Below are 17,050 nucleotides of genomic sequence, written 5' to 3' on the forward strand. Positions count from 1 at the left end.
CTGGGCAAGATGCACCTATGATCGAGTAAATGGCAGCCCTTATATAAGGCCTATAATAATAATAATAATAATAATAATAAATGTAGGTGATACCTCCACTCTTTGGTGTTTCAGGGTTTTGCCCAGATGGTTTTATGGTCTTCCTAGATACTTCTAGCTAGTTTTTTTAAACCTCACACTGTTGAGCCCCAGCTCAAGTCTGGGATCGTGCCCGGTATGCAAAGGCCAATAAAGATACCAGGGGTGAAAGTACAAAGAAGGTTTATTGCTAGCAATAAAAGGTGCGAGCGGAATATTTCACGTAACAAGCACACCAGATAACTATTTCTAAGCATCTTTTATACAGGAGTTTTTGAGCCTTCATAAGCATCCTTGTTTGCTGAATGGTTATAAAGGAGTGACGCAAGGAGTTCTTTACAGAGCATGTCTCTATACCTGTGTTTTAGCCATGTATCTCATTTACATACATGTATGTTTCATTAGCATACTTTTTCCCCACCTAGGGGCGTGATTTTTAGTATTTTAATGAGCCCTTTACCCCAGTACTTTGCTTCTTGCTTTTGTTTTCAAGCCCCCTTTATCTAGGACTGTCTCCTACTTATCATCGCAGATGGGCATTCGTCACATAACATTCTCTTCTGTTTCATCTCTGAGTAGTGGTTTCTAGGTCACTCCTTACAACACCACAGCCTTCCCACCCTGAGCAGCACATGGAGGGGAAGGGTCAGCACTCTGGCACTGTTCTGCCAAGTTTGCTGGTTCACAACAGCAGGTAAGGAAGGTCAGTGATCCAGTATTTCAATGTCCAATCTCAGTTTTTACATCTATATTCCACAGTAAAATGGCCATCAGCTTTCACCTCTGATATGGCTGAATCTAGAATCTGTACAGTCATTTCACCTTAAACTCAGTCTTAACCTTATCTGAGGGCTTAGCCTACTGCAGTGGGCTTTCATCAGGCACCATACTGATGGACAGGAGAGTTTCTTTGATAACCTGATTTCATCATTCCTTCATTTGTTCATTACAGGCTTTTGGTGCTTTGCCAAAGAAAAGTGAAATACATATGTGCCTCTTTCTTCTGACTGTGGCCAGTTTCAAGTACTTTTCTGGACTCACACTGTTAAACACTCCTGAAGTTTGGGATGTTGGCCAAAGTTAAGGCTGTTTGTTTGTTTTCTTTTTGACTAAATAAAGTACACTGATGCTCCTGCTAGTAATATAAAATCCCAGAAGTTCAAAGTCCTTGCTCCTTTTCCTAGGCTTTTCAGAACATATATATAAAGAGAGATTTTCCTGCAGTTGCAGGGAGAGGGCATTGGCAGTGTCCTTGTCTCCCTTGCTTTTACTTATGGCAGAAGTGCCAAAAGTACAGCCTGTGGGTAGATCCAGCATGCAGAGCTGTCAGCTGGCCTGTGGAGCTGGAAATTTGGTGGTAGGGCAAGTTGCGGCACCATTAATGGTTGCAGTTCCTGAAGCTGCAGCAGCCACTGCTCCTTCCACCAATACATTTCCAGCCCCACAGGCCAGATTTGGAGTGTGGAACAATGTCATCTGGCCTGGTAGGCTGAGCATTGGCCAGGAATTTGGTAGTGAGGTGAGCAGTGGCTGTTGAGGCTCTGAGAGCCCCAGTAAGTAACATTGACCTGGTAAACCAGATGACATAGCTCTGTGCTCTGGATCTGGCCCATGGATTGGCTCTATGCTCTGGATCTGTCCTTTGGGGACCCCTATGCTGCTTATGTGGCCCATGAAGCTAGATGAGTTTGACACCCCTGACTTATAGCTAGGGTGACCATATGAACAGTGAAATCCAGGACACTACCCCTCCACCCCCCCAGCTGCTGCAGGCTTCAGGGAGTCAATGGCCCATTAATGAACCCATTGTTCTGTACTTCACAGGTGTCAACAGTCACCTGTGAAGCAACACATATTAGTGTTAATGGTCATTCCACTAATCAAGCTAACCTATTTTAGGGCAATTTTGTTGTCTGCTAGGGCTTCATATTTCAGTTCCTGCAGCTCTGCCTCCTTGTTCTGTCCCTAAGAATGCAAATTTGAATTTTCTCCACCAGGCAGTACACATTGAGGGCTACAGGTTGTACAGAAGGGACAGAGTAGGGAGGAAAGGGGGCAGGGTTGCTCTCTATGTAAAGGAGCATTATACATCTACCCTAATTGAAATGGGATCAGAGGAGAAAGCTGAGGCATTGTGGGTTAGGATGCATGTAGGTTGAGGGGAAAGGGACTTAGTGGTGGGGGTCTGCTACAGGCCACCACACCAAGAGGAAAAGCTAGACTTGGAATTCTTGAGGCAGCTCTCAGAGGCCGTACAGTTTAGGGACGTGGTTGTCATGGGGGACGTAAACTAGTCTGACATCTGCTGGGAGGAGCAGTCAGCCAAATCCAACTGTTCATGTAGGTTCTTAACCTGCATGCAGGACTTCACCTAACGCAGGAGGTATAGAGTCCCACTAGGGGGAATGCCTTACTGGACTTGGTGTTGGCTACGGGGGAAGACCTGGTAGGGGAGCTGCAGATTCATGGTCACCTTGGGTACAGCAACCACCAATCAATCGAATTCACCATATGGCATAGGGTGGGTAAGATAACTAGTAGGGTGGAAGCGCTTGAATTTAGGAAGGCTGACTTGAGTGTGCTTAGGAGTCTAGCCAATGATGCACTGCAGGAGAAGAGTATTGGTGAGATGGGAGTCCATGTTGGGAGGTCATTTCTAAAGGAATCGATCCTTTGGGCGCAGAGGGAGACTATCCCAGTACAAGGGAAAAGGGGGAAGGAGCAAAAAAAATTCCTTGGCTAAACAGGGAAATCCAGGGGAGTCTAAGGGCAAAAAAGGAGGCATACAGGTGGTGGAAGCAGGGGGAAGCTACCAAGGAGGAGTATACCTACCTGGCCCGCACTTGCAGGGAAGCAGTTAGAAAAGCCAAAGCAACTAGAGCTGAGGCTGGCAACACAGAAAGACACCAAAAAGTCTTTTTTTTAGGTATCTAGGGAGTAAAAGGAAGGCGTAGAGCAGCATAAGACCCCTATTAAACAAGAAGGAGCAATTAGTGACAGACAGGGGGGACAAGGCTGAGCTATTCAATGAGTTTTTTGCTTTGGTGTTCCTGAACAGGGATCAAGATAAGTCTCCTAATGGGCTGTTAGATCGACATCAGAGGGACACCAGCCCACCAACTGTTGACACTGACTTGGTGCAGAGTCACTTGGATGGACTGGATGTGTTCAGGTCAGCAGGCCCAGATGAGCTGCATCTGAGGGTACTGAAGGAATTGGTCAGTGTCATAGCAGAACCACTGATCGGAGATGCTGTTCACTAGGGCACCTTTTGGGGTAACAAGGAACAATGGTTACAAACTGACAGAGAGCAGATTTAGGCTAGATATCAGGAAAAACTTCTTCACGGTAAGGGTGGCCAAAATTTGAATGGGCTTCCAAGGGAGGTGGTTCTCTCCCCTACCTTGAAGGTCTTTAAGAGAAGGCTGGATAGGCATCTGGCTGGGGTCATCTGATCCTAGCACTCGTTCCTGCCTAGGCAGGGGGTCGGACTTGATGATCTGTTGAGGTCCCGTCTGACCCTAGCATTTATGAATGCATCTATGACTGGCCTCCAAAATCTGGGAGTGTCCGAGGAAATCCAGGATGTATGGTCATCCTATCTATAGCCTGTTATAGTGTGTGTGTGTGGGGGGGTTGTTTGTTTGGTTTTTTTGGTTTATGCTATTTTTTTTCTTCAGATTTTTTTCCTGCAGCTTTAGTTGAGGATCTGAAGTGGTAATTTTAGGAATAATTTCAATTAAGAAGTGACTGTGACTGCAGGAGACTAGACTTAATGGCCCAGGAGGCCCCTTCCAGTCCTAGGTTTCTGTGTCTTCATTGACACAAAAGTGATTTGGCATTTTGTGTTTTTATAGCAAGGTAACAACTGCACATTAGGTTGTTTTTTTTACTGTAAAATCCTATGTGAGGACAAAGCATTTGTAGGGCTTAACATGAGGTAGCTAGATGATGTTAGCAATGTTATCACCTGCCCATAGTAAAAACATGTTTTTTTGTCAGCAAAGGCATAGCATAGTTTCAATGCCCTCCCCACTAGGGGAATTTTGGACCTCTGCTGGTAGGTGTAAGAGATGGAACCCACACCTTTCCTATGCTTGATGCCAGACTGTGTTAAGTTGACAATATCCTTGAAGGACTGGATTTGGTAATGGCTGAGATAGACTTGAATTCTTCTCTTTTTCTTCTATTTTTATTGGAGCTATGACATCAAATCTCAGATGAGGCTTGAAAAGATCTCTTATGCTGGGCTTCTCCCATTAATATCTGGAAATTGGAAATTTAGTCCATAGCTTCCCTACTGGCTAGGGCTGAGTGACATAGAGGTGATAATACTCGAGTCCTGCCCATAGAACAGGTTCTACTGTTGCTAATGCTGGCAGAATTGCACCAACAGGTCCTCAGTTTCCTACTACAGATAAGGACTGAGCCCTTTCTGGAGTTGCAAGAAAAGACATTTACAGTCACAACCATGGGACTCATAAAATGGACTAAAAGTTGGAGTTCAAATTATGATTTTTTTTTGGCTGCGTACCAACATACAGAGTAATGATATCTGTACAGAAAAGAAGGAAATTTGGACTGCAAGAACCTGATCTAAAGTGTGAGTGACTCTCCTAGGCAGTCAGCCTATATATAAACATATTGGCCCTTTATCAGTGCTCCCTACCTTGGTCTTACACCTATATTGTGGTGACTTACTCCAAGTGTTGCTTCCCTAACAAGCAAGTGAAATACTTCTTCTGTTCATGGATCTCTTCAATCACCAATATAAATTATGTAATACAGAAATTGCCTCTCTAGTGTATTAGGTTCCTTATCATGTGCAGGTGGCTGAGCTAGGAAGAGAAAGGCTGGCTGGTATGTGGCTATAGATGGAGACGGATACAAAGGTTTTCCTGAATTGCATGGTACCAAAAGCACAATGGAAGGGATCTAATCTTGTCTTGCCATCTAAGCAGCTAGATTTAGTTGTTCCCATGGATGTCTAAGTCCCAGAAATGCCGCTTATGCATAGGATGGGATGTCATTTCTGGGCACATAGTCCTGCATGCATGGATAAATACATAAATATGTTGCCTAGGCAACAAAGTATGAGAGAAAGAGCAGCCTCCCATTTTTTCCCCCAATAGTTGTGTAGCTAGAATAGTCACCTTTGCCTAAAGGGGGTTTGAATATGAAGCTGTCTGACCTCCTAGCACAACTCCATAACCAATATGTCAGAGGTCAGCCATTATATCCAGATTTTCTCTGGCTTCCTGGGCAGCCACAAGAGGGAAGTATACGGGAGATATGTGGGGCCAGGAGGAAGGGAGCAAGCCAAAAACTATATGGATCTGTGAAGTAGCTGCTGGCCTGGAAAGGGGGATGTTTCTGGGTTCTAGCCTGGGACACTGTTTTTACTGAGGCGAAAGCTTCCTGCATTTACTATCCTCTATCCATTTTTTTTTCCAATTACTATATTAATGTCTCCATTAAAAAGGGCTGCCATAGGGAGATCTGGATAATGACTGACCTGCGGTATGGTGGTTAGAGCACTGTGCTGAGAAGTGAGATAAACCCAGGTTCCAAACATCTCTAGGTGTGGAGGGCCTATACTTCAGGACCTTCAGTTTTCCAAATGAATGCCCTAGCCACTGAGCTTTTGTGGGAGAGTAAAGATGCACAAACACAACTTTTTTACATTTCTGAGTCTAAGCCCTGTAGTCATGGGTTTTGCCTAACTTCATTTGGGGGCATATAAGGCTGTTATACATCTATAAGGAGCATGCATATGCGCCTTTGCTACTAATATGTATGCCCAGTTTGTGTATGTACCTAACCATGCATTGTCATCCACATATAGAGGGCTACATGACCTGGAACAGAATTCTAACCTTCACATAAATGGCATTTTTGGCATGTAAAGACAACCAAATCTAGATACTTAGAAGACTACAAAAGGAACAGAATTCTACCCAATGTCATCATACATCCTAATGCATTTTCTGTTTGTGACCCTTTTGTTCCTATTCATTTACTGCTTGCTTGTTTGCCTCTCCCAGCACTGGCCCCCTTCCCTTCCTTCCCTCCCTGCCTTTGGTATACAGATTGCTCTCATCCAGTTGATGCACTGCTCTCTTCACATCTTTTCACAGCTGCTGATGAAGTGAGCTCCAGCTCATTAAAGCTTATATTGTATATATACCTGATTTAGTCAGTCTATAAGGTTCAAACCTACCCTGTCTTGTGCTATACTCTTGCTACCACCACTCTGGCCCCATTTCCTCCCATAAAACAAAACAAAAGCTAAGCATGCAAACAACAACAGAACAGGTTGAACTGTGTTGAAAGACTGTTAAGAGAAAGCTAATTAAGCTAGCAGAGCAGTGACTGAAATGAACAGAACAGCTACCTCCCCACCTTGTTTGTCAAGACAGCAGGAAAGAACTAAAAATATCCAAAATGCAAAAGAAAACCAATGAGGTAGGTAGGTCAGAAGTTTAAAAACAAAAGCCCCACTCTTGCAACAAGCTCCTCATGTACTGATTCCAGTGTCCATAGAGTCTCAGCATGCCTTAAGGAGTCTATGTGGACAACAGTAGAGTCAGTATCTATATAATCACAATATCTTGAACAGATTAAATTGATCAAGTCATTGTGCTGGTGGGGAGCTGAGCTCCCAAGCAACTGTACAGCACAGTTGGTGCAACACACTGAGGCAAGTTAACAAAGCAGCAACAGAGCAGAAGCAAAAAATCCATGGGGCAATGAGTACAGACAGATTAATACATAGTGAACGTAGGTAACTAAATCTGGGATAGGAGTCAGCAGGAATGGTCATGAAGTAAATGAAGCAAACAGGTCATGATCAGTGGGGATAGCTAGGGAATGATGTCAGAAGGCTGTAAAAATTCTAGTGCAGCTGGGTTCCTCCTAGAAAGAGGACAGTATGTGGGAGATTGTTGCTGTGCATAGCTGCACAGGCAAATCTGGTTGGCAGGAGAAAGGGGACAGAGCTGGTTCAGCACCTTCCTCTGGAAGTGTTCTTCCTAGGACTGCTTCCTCCGTATCTTCACTGAAGCATTCCTTCCAAGTTATCTGCACTCATCGTAACTCCTCTCCAGATAGCCTTGCTGAAGTGAGAGCACTCATACCACCAAATAACATTCATATTACCTTGCCTGCACTAGTGGCGCACTCACCCATGCTCTGTAAATTCATTCACAGTGAACTGCAGAACTTGTCTAATGTCTATACGCACATTCTGGGAAGGCTCTGGAGAACTAGAAACACTCCTAGTGGTTGTGTTAACTGCTGAAAGTTTGTGGTCAGTTGAGGTTCAGCCAGCTAATTAGACTTAAAGAACCGGTGTACTTGACTGTGTGTGTGGATGGGGCTCATGTTAGCAGCAACATTTAAGATCAAACACAAGTACACTTTTCAGAGAAAGCAATACTTGAGAAAGGCTCTCTCACCACTGGTGAAAGCAGGGAATTGCCAGTCACAGCAGTAGGTTTTCAGGAACTGGGACACCTCAGAAGAATGAGGTGAAGCCCCTCCTCATACATCCCCCATGGTAGTATTAGGAGTGCTAGTATTATAAGGAAGGAAGAAGGGGATGGATTTCTCCCAGGCTCTTCAGCAGCAATTTCTGATACTCTTTTTAGCAGTATTATGCACATTCCACTGGAGACACGTCCACAGCTGGGAAGGTCTCACTTGTCTGTGGCTCTGACATGGATTCTCAGATGCCGGGCAAGAGATGACTTGTTGCTGAAGTCCTTCCCACACTCTGGGCAGGGGAAAGGCCGCTCCCCGGTGTGGGAGCGCTCATGAATAGCAAGGTAGGCCAGGTACTTGAAGCTCTTGCCGCAGGCAGCGCAAGGATAGGGCTTGTCCTGTGTATGCGTCCTCTGGTGCACGGTCAGGTTAGAGAGCTGGCTGAAGCGCTTCCCGCAGGCAGTGCAGGGGTAGGGCCGTTCACCCGTGTGGGAGCGCTGGTGTTTGTTTAGATCTGAGGGATTTGTGAAGGTTTTCCCACACTCCCTGCAGGGGTAGGGTCTCTCTCCTGTGTGGAGTCTCTGGTGGGTAATGAGTGTAGAAAGGTGGCCAAAGCACTTCCCACACTCACTGCAGGAGTAGGGTTTCTCCCCAGTGTGGGTCCGATGGTGGGTCTTGAGGTGTGTGAGCCTATTAAAGCTCTTCCCACACTCAGTGCATGGGTAAGGTCTGTCCTTCTCATGGACTCTGCCATGAGCCACGAGTTCCTGCTTCTCCAGAAAGCTTTCCCCACAGTCCCTGCACCTGTGGGGTTTCTCCAACCTGTGAACACCTCCCTCATGGCTTTTCAGTTTTTCTGTGATCTGGGGTCTCCCCAGCACAGGGTGCTGTGTTAATTTCTTGAGTACACTCTCACATTCCACCAGGGGGTCTGCCTCATTCCCTGTTTGGGGTTCTTTTTGCCTTTTGCAGGCTTCTTCCCAACCCAGTTTTTGGTTAACACTCTGTTCCAGTTCCACTGGAGATGTGCTGGGTGGTTGCAAGATTAGAGGTCCTTCCTCATGAGGCTGCCTCTCAGGTCTGCTCAGGATTTCAGCACCTAGTAGGAGGAAGAGAATCCAGAGGTTATTTTACTTTTCTTGTATCATAGCAGTAGGTGTGGCAGACAAAATTGACAAATGTATATCTTAGCTGCTTTAAAAGGGGATGGGGAGCTGCCATTCATGTATGTATATCAACTGTTTTGATTGAACTGCTATATCTTCATGATCCTATAGTGATACAAGCTAGCTAAGTTGCTCTACTCTGACACTGAATGAAGTAAGGCTATAACTGGAACAGTTCTGCTAACCTTGTATTGCTATAGGATCACACTGACACTATGCTTGCATTGTAACAGCTTTTATTGTTATCCTTTGATACCAATACAATTTTAACTTCTGTCTAGACCCAGAGGTAATTTCCCATCATCGCACTGAAGATGCTCTCCTCATGGATGAAAGTCAGCTATAACGGGACAGGGGCCTTAGGGAAGGCATCAAGGCACATGACCTGGAAGTTTGGCATCACTTTCTCCTTCTTCAGACCCAACATAGTGTTCCCTACAGCCCCATGGCTTCCATTTCTCTCTACTCCAACTCTACAAATTCCTTTCCAGGCTTCATGTCTCCAACTCTCTCTGCCCCTTCTAGCCCTTCTTCCCCTTCATGTTTCTCCTGCCTCCCTTTCCTTCCCTCCTTTTAGGCTACAATTCATTGCTGTTCTGTGGCTGTTTCCAGGGAAACTGACCTAATCTCTCTGGTACCTTTATGGGCCCAAATCCAACTCCCCCACAGATGGGGAAATAGAATTTATGTGGCTGAGGTAAACAGACTTTATACCCTACTCTCCTTAGTGGAACTCATCTTGCTTTTCTGAGTATGTGCAGAAAGAATCCACTCTGCCCACTTACACTGTAGAATATAGATACGGAAGGGTAGAAACTATTCAGAAAGGAGAGAAAGAAAACACAGGCAACATGGTAGCACTTGATGGCTAGAAAATGTTATGTAGAGGTTTGCTTTTAGGAACTGGCTCATAGGTAAAGTAGATATTGTATTAGAGCAATGGTCCAGGGCTGTTGCAAGGTCCAGGGCTGAACAGCAAAGGTCCAGGGCTGTTGCAAGGGTTAACTGGTTTCTAAAAGCCTGTCTTGTCACAGTTTCACAGCCTTCAGGAAAGATAGGGTGTCTGAGGCTAACAAATATACACATCCTAGGAAATTAAAAACAAACTTTATTTTCATAATAGAGATAGACCTGACTCTAGGGCTTACAGTGCCCACTTGCAAAACTCTTGCAATTTCTGGTTTCAAATGAAATGGCCACATTAAGGCATGTGCATGTGATAGGTTTATGAAAACAGGATTTGGGCTGACAAAATAGAATGTGGATAGTACAATGACCACAGGAATACCAACTAATAATGCCCAAAGATGAAGGAAGAGTCATTGGAGGGAAAAGGATACAAAAGGAAGAGTTTTCAAAACAGCAGGTGGGCAGTTGGCATCAGCCCCCCAACCTCCAAGGTTGCTGATGTTGGACATTCAAGCAAAGAACCACAAGGTGGCATTTATGTACTGGATGGATGTTGTAATCATCTTGCCTGCTTTGCTCTTATTTCCTATTACTGTGTGTCAATAAAATTTGCCCATTATCAACCAGAAGAGTTGTGGTTGGTCTGAAGGTTGTGCTCACCTGGAGCAAGGTAACGGGGATGGGTTGTGAATCCAGTGCCAACAATTGGCGACTCTGCTGGGACAGTGATTCTAACTCAGGGACTGGGACTCAGTCCACTGCCAACAACTGGTGACTGGGACTCTGGAACTGGGACTTGAGGACAGTAACCTGACTGATCAGGAATTTGTTGATACAGAGTAAACCTCGTTAGAGGAGTCAGCCAAGACTTGTAGTGGAGCAGGGCTGTCGAACCATGGGTGGAGACCTGTTGGTAAGGTAAAGCCATATGGTAGTTCCAACTACGGTTGTAAGCTAAGTCTGACCTTCAGGCTGCTGACATCTGACATTCAAGAGAACCTCAGAGTGAAGCTCAAACACTGGCCAAACATACCTTCCCTCTGATGACACCTCTAGGACTGGTAGGTATAGAATTGTTTGCATTCTTCGTATCTGCTATCACTGTGTATCAGTAAAATTTGCCTGTTATCGAATGGAGAGGTCGTGGTCAGTCTGAGGTTTGGGTCCACCTGGAACAAGGTATCTGGGTCTTAAATCCAGTGCCAACAGCTAAGCCATGCAAAAGCACCTACTTAATCCTGGAAAGAAGGACAGTCCTATTAGACAGAATTCACAGGGAAGCATTATAAACACATTGAAGGATGCGAGTGCAATGCAGAAGGATCTTGACAGATTGGAAAGCTGGGCTACAGCTAACAGGATGAAGTTCAATGCAGACAAATGCAAGGTGCTATACCTTGGGAGGAATAATAAAAAACACAAATACATAATGGGGTACACATGGCTGGATGGCAACTCTAGAAAAGGACTTAGGAGTCTTGGTAGACCACAGAACCAATAGGAGTCTGCAGCATGATGCAAAAGGCAAATGTAGTTTTGGGCTGTATCAACAGAAGCATTAGATGCAAGACACGGGAGGTGATAATGCCTCTGTACTTGATATGGTTAGGCCTCATCTGGAGTATTGTGTGCAGTTCCATTTTTGAAAGGATGTGGAGAAGTTGGAGAGGGTGCAGAGGCAGGCAACAAAATGATCAAGACCTTGGAAGGCAAATCACATGAGAGGCTGAAGGAGTTCCAGAAGCACATTCAGCTTATGGAAACAGTGCTTAAGAGGGAACATGATAGCAATCTTCAAATATTTGAAGGGCTGCTATAAAGAGGGAAAGCACCTTTCCTCTCTTGCTGCAGAGGAGGACATGGACCAGTGGTTTGAAGTTACAGCAAAGTAAGTTTAGATTGGATTTTTGGAAAAACTTCTTTACTGTGAGTTGTGAGACAGTGGAATAGACTGCCTAGGGAAGTTGTGGACTGTCCCTCATTGGAGGTATTCAAAAAGAAGTTGGATAACCACTGTTTGGGGATGATCTAAGGACAGCTATGACTAGTTTATACCATGGGTATTTCCCATGCTTCTGGGCTTTACTGGTTGCTCCCTGTCCCTGCCCTACCCACCCCCCACCCCTTTTCTGTTATGTTGGTTAGGGTGTTTTTAAGCCTTTTTACAGGTATTTGGCATTGGCTACAGCTAAGGCTGGGGACGTCAACTGGGGTGTTCTGATTCTCTTGTTAGAAGCAAAGTCAGAGGATCCTGGCTAGAGGGTCTTCCCCTTCCGCTCAGGGTCAGACCAACCATCATATTTGGGGTCAGGAAGGAATTTTCCCCCATGGCCAGATTGGTATGGACTGTGGGGGTTTTTGCCTTCCTCTGTAGCAGGAGGCATGGCCCTCTACCTGGGACCATCTGAGCATGTATTGACATTTTATAGAAGCAGGGCATTGACTGCTGTGCTTCCCTTGCTTTACCTGTGGCAGATTAGGGTGTAAAGACTACCTTCAACCCTGATACAAGATAGACCTATGTGGAATTAAGTTATGGTTGTATGGGATGGTTTGGACAGGGATGAACCAGCCTCTGGCAAGGGGTTGGACTAAGTGACATCTGGAGGTTCTTTCCAGTCCCACTTCTCTATGACAGAGCTCCTGAGTCAGATTAGACCAGGGGTGAGCAAAACGGAGGATCTGGCCAGTGGCCAGACTCCATTTCTCAGCAGCCCAAGCCCACATGGCTCCCAGCCAGTTGGTGTCCATGGGAGCACAGGGGTGTGACAGGGCAGGGCAGGGCCATGACAGTATGGAGCTGCAGAATTGGGGCTCTGTCCCAGCCTGGCCCCATGCTGTCACCCTCCCAACCCTCCCCCAGTGCTCCTGGGGTCTCTACAAAGACTAGCCAGGAGCCATGTGGTTGCAGTGGTGACAGCACGGGCAGGGCCAGGGCAGAGCCACTATCCGCTACCTGCACACCCCTGCCCATGGAACCCGTGCTCATCGCAGGGGTGTGCGGGCAGCAGCTTGGGTCTCTGGCTCAGCCCCACCTTGTGCTGTCACCACTGCAAGATCCTGGCCCCAGCCCAGCTCCCTGCCAGTCTCCATTGAGACCCTGGGAGCATGACAGCACCCTGGGAGCCAGGAAGCCCTGACCCTGGGAGCCAGGCCAATCCAGGACAGAGCCCCTTTTCTTTGGCCCTGTGTTGTCATGTCCCCATGCTATCACACCCCATGCTCCTGGAGTCTCTATGGAGACCAGCCAGGAGCTGTGCAGGCAGAGGCTGCTGGCAAATGGAGTCCACCTCCAGTTCAATGCAGCTCACGGGCCAGACTTTGCCCATGCTTGGCTTAGACCGTGAGAAACATGCTTGTACCCTCAGTATACATCAGGAACTCCCACTGCTACCCCTGAAGGATTTCCCTACTGCTTAGCTACAGCGATGGGCCCTCTTGTCTACTTCCAAGCCTGTGCCATGTCCTTTTTAGCCTGCCTGCTAACATCCTGCAAGCCTCCACAGCCTCTGCAGAGGCCTGTCCTCACCATTCTCTCTAACCATCTGCCAGAACAGAGAGAAAATATAAGTAGAGTCCCTCTACCAAAGGGTCCAAATCTCCCAAATCCTACCCCAGAGTACCCCTTCTGTCTCACCTTCTTTCTGAGCCAGCTACAGGAGAAAGGAGGAAGGGAGGAGCTTTTACCAGGAGTTGGCAAGGATGCACGAGATGCCGTGAGTGATATTGCTCAAAAGGAGGCTGAGTACACCATTGAACATGAGAGAGAGAAGGAAACTTCACTGCAGATGCCCAAGGCACCAGTCAGCTCCCAAAATCCTATTCCCACTTTCTGGGTCACTTGTCACCTGAGAGAGACACAACACACGCCATTTCTCTTACCTGACTTCCCATGGATTTCAGAAATTGACCCTTGCTGGATGTCCTTTGTAACCCACTGCTAGTTTTCTGAACTAGTTAGGACCCCCATTTTGCTCCCCCACCCCACATTAAAGTTCAGAGATTCCATTTCCTGTTGGCCCCTCAGTGCACTCCACTCCAAGAGCCTCCTGTCCCCCATAAACAGCTTCTTACATATTTCTTGTAGAATGTGTGGCCTTCTTCCAAGTTTACAAGGTTGCTCACACTTCCTCAATCCTGTCTCCTCCTGGGACGTCCACCTGAGATTGGGTTGTGGCTGCTCCATCTGGAGTGTCTGAGATTCCCATGTCTTACAGGTCTCCATTTCCTCTGTCACTTCCTCAACCTTCACATGCACTGTGACCTGGGACAAAGCAAGCGTGTCACCATGGAGCCCAGGAAAGTGAAGCCATGGCATAGTAGCAAAGGCCCCGCTGCCCCCAAAAACCATGGGCTAGACAGCTGGGAAGAATTTTCTTGATCTCACACGGGGTACCCTGCAAGCAGATACCCTGTGTCTTCATGATAAACGGAAGAACCCTGGGGAAGAGCTATGTCACAGTGTTCAAGGCCTTCAGGGTTTGCGCTGTATTTAGAATCCAGTCTCATGAGGCCTTCCAAAAAGCCATTGGGACACCCTAGGCAAGAGGCTAAAGCAAGTACTAAATGACTGCATGACAACCACTGGTACTGCACAGTCCTGGTGCCACACAGGTCATTTCCGACCCTATTGCACAGTAGCAATGAACTATTGCACAGTAGCTCATTGCTGCTGCACAGTAGTGGCAGTGTCATGGTTCATGTCCGCCAATGCTACATTGTCATAGCAATGAACTATGGTGTAGCGTCTCATGTAGACACATCCTCTGAGTGTAATTGCTCTAATCAAAGTGTCATAGCATTTCCAAGTAGCTCCAAAACTATGATATGGAGGCACTGATGGCAATAGAGAACTTCTCTTTGGCACCGACCACTGCAGGTGTTACCACTGGCCTTCTGAAGTAAGGCAGCCTGGAGGAAGAGAAGAGCTTTCTCTTCCACAAGGAGAATTGCTGCCTACATTGCAGAGATGGTGCTCACTGCTGACTATCCAAGATCAGGCCATATCTCCAATATCCTTCCTTTGTCCCTAACAACATTTGTTTGATTCATGCTTTAACATCCATACAGCCAAATTCCACTCTACCTAGTAGATGCCCAAGTGTGATCCTACTGTACCCAGATTGAATCCCATTACTAAATCCAAAGATGGAAGGATCTTCCTCTTCCTTGTTGCTCTTTGCAACTTAGCCTTATGGCTAAGATGATGATGTACAAAAAGTAAATGAATTATGGTTTTTCAGGGAGTTGAACAGGGTGGAACAGGATCCCATTTTGGTGCCTAGTGGATAAAATAGGACCTGTTCCGCAGTCTATTAATGAGGTTACTTTACTAATGCAAATTCCAGAGAAATCAATGCACTGTACTGACACCCACAAGTGGCTGTGAAAATATCGATGAAGGGTCTTACATGACATTGAATGGAAGTAATAACATTTAGACAAAAAAAGAGAGAACAGCAACTCCTAACAAGTACAACCTCCCAGAACACCGATAAAAGAAAATCCCTGGGACTCAATAATCAGCTGAGCCCTGAAGTGGCCAGACAAATCCTGCCCCAGTGTTGAAAATATAGGCTCAGGCAACTTCCTGCTATATTGTGCCAGTGCCCAAACCTGGCTGAACAACTTTTTTTACGAAAGCTATAGGAAGAGAAGGCCCCTCAAACCCACTCTCAGCTGCTGCTCCCATACCCCATCCTGACTTTGTCAGATTTCCCTACCTGGAAATCTTCTGCCAGGGACACTGCTTGGGCACAGGTCTCAGGGCAATGCTCAGAAACCCAGGTCTGGATTTCCTCCGGCAGAATAATGAGGAACTGCTCCAGGATCAGCAGCTCCATGATCTGCTCCTTGGTGCGGACCTCAGGCTTCAGCCATTGATGGGAGAGCTCCCAGAGCCGGCAGTAAGCCTCACGGGGCCCCTCGGCCTCCTGGTAACGAAACCGCCGGAAGCGCAAGCGCTGCATGTTTGTGCTGATGCCACGCTCTTGGAGGATGGCTGCCTTCACCTTCTTATAGTCCCCCATGTCCGTGGCATCCAGGCTGCTCACAGCCTGCTGGGCTTCTCCATTAAGGGAGGGTGTTAGTTGGGTCACCCACTTGCCTTTGGGCCACCGGCAGGCTTCAGCTACTCGCTCAAAGGAAGTCAGGCAGGCCTCAATGTTGTCCTCTGGGACCAAGTGTAGTGCTGGTGGTGTGTTTGATACTGGCACTGACGCCGACACAGCCTGGGGAGGAGGCCTCGGGGTCCGCAGCTCCTCCTGCCGCCGGTCTCCCCAGCTCTGGGGCACCCTGTCACGCTGCTCAGGCCTCACCTGTTGCGGGCTGGGTGGGGACCACTGGGGAGTGACGGAGAGGGAGGTCAGCCCACCCGGGCCTTTCCCTTCCCTCTCCAGGCCCTTCCTTCGCTTCCGGCCTGGGGGACCTTCCCTTCCTCTCCCCTTCACTGGCTCCCTCGGCACCAGCGGAGCGAGCACCTGGAGACTCCGGGGCTGCCTGTCCCGCTGCTTTGTAGCCATCTCCTGGCTTCGCAGCTCTGGCCCAGCGGTGCCCGCCTGTACCCCGCCTGCTGCCGACGGACTTCCCGCGGGCGGGCGGGCGCGTGCAGCCCCGCGCTAGGAGCGCGCCCCGGGCGGACACACGCACCCCACACAGACCCCCTGCCGCTTCGCTTCCCGCCCCGCCGCCGCAACTTCCCCGAACAAAACGCTCCCCACTCGTCGCTGCACAGACCCTCCGGCAGCATAGGGTTAACCCCACCCCCCGGTTGCCCGACAGGCCGGCGATTGGCCGCGCAACCTGTCTCTCACGGCGGCCCGGCGAGGCCCGCCCAGGACGCACTGGGAAAGGGGCAGCGCCCCAGGCGTTCGATCCGCCGCGCCAGTCCCCGCCCCCGGGCCTTGAGTGACAGGCATCCCGAGCAATGGCGGCCCAGCAGGGCGGGGCGACCGGCTCTTTTCAGCTTCGCCTTTGAGGCCGAGCGGAGCCTTTGAACTTGTTTCGACGTGTCTGGGCTCTGGGCCAAGTGGTGTAGGAGCCCAGCGGCCGACATCCTGCTGCTGGCAAAGGTGGTTCAAGTGGAGCTCCCAGGAGGGGCCGCGACCCCTGGTAGGGAGGAAGGTAAAACCCCCGTGGGCCGACCAATCTGACCCCGGGGGCAGGGGCGCAGAGGGACGAGGGCTGGTGCCGAGCTGTGAGCTAAGCAAGGCCGCATAACAAATGAAACCTGACTTGGGGTCAGGGGGCAGAGAGCTGGTTTAGGCCAAGGCTTGGGGACACTAAGGCCACAGTAGTGAGGCTAAAGCCAGGGAGGAGCTGAAGCCAGAATAGGTGTAGGCTGAGAAGTCTAAAGTCTGGGGAAAGGGGCTGAAGCATAGGCAACATGTAGGAGGGGCATGGGGGGGGGGCACGTG

The 17,050-nt window shown here is 48.1% G+C and overlaps 1 protein-coding gene across 1 annotated transcript; it reads right to left on the reverse strand.

Moving 5' to 3' along the window:
- Positions 1-244: 244 nt before the first annotated feature.
- LOC132250830 (zinc finger and SCAN domain-containing protein 31-like) lies at positions 245-16,332 on the reverse strand. Its single transcript, XM_059728497.1, has 3 exons — positions 15,359-16,332; positions 13,710-13,899; positions 245-8,659 (listed from the first exon to the last, which is right to left on the reverse strand). Exons 1-3 carry the CDS (start codon positions 16,154-16,156, stop codon positions 7,776-7,778), a joined length of 1,872 nt encoding a protein of 623 aa, XP_059584480.1. The 5' UTR covers positions 16,157-16,332; the 3' UTR covers positions 245-7,775.
- Between the last annotated feature and the right edge of the window lie 718 nt (positions 16,333-17,050).

Source organism: Alligator mississippiensis, chromosome 5 (genome assembly GCF_030867095.1).
Source record: "Alligator mississippiensis isolate rAllMis1 chromosome 5, rAllMis1, whole genome shotgun sequence".
NCBI lineage: Eukaryota > Metazoa > Chordata > Crocodylia > Alligatoridae > Alligator > Alligator mississippiensis.

Bases quoted from the DNA above. Each gene is read 5' to 3' on its own strand.
- LOC132250830 (XM_059728497.1), bottom strand. From the start codon at position 16,156: ATGGCTACAAAGCAGCGGGACAGGCAGCCCCGGAGTCTCCAGGTGCTC. The intron at 13,900-15,358 runs GTAGGGAAATCT...GCTTTGTCCCAG, and splicing joins CCCTGGCAGAAGATTTCCAG to GTCACAGTGCATGTGAAGGT. The intron at 8,660-13,709 runs GTAAGAAGCTGT...TCCTCCTACTAG, and splicing joins ACACATTCTACAAGAAATAT to GTGCTGAAATCCTGAGCAGA.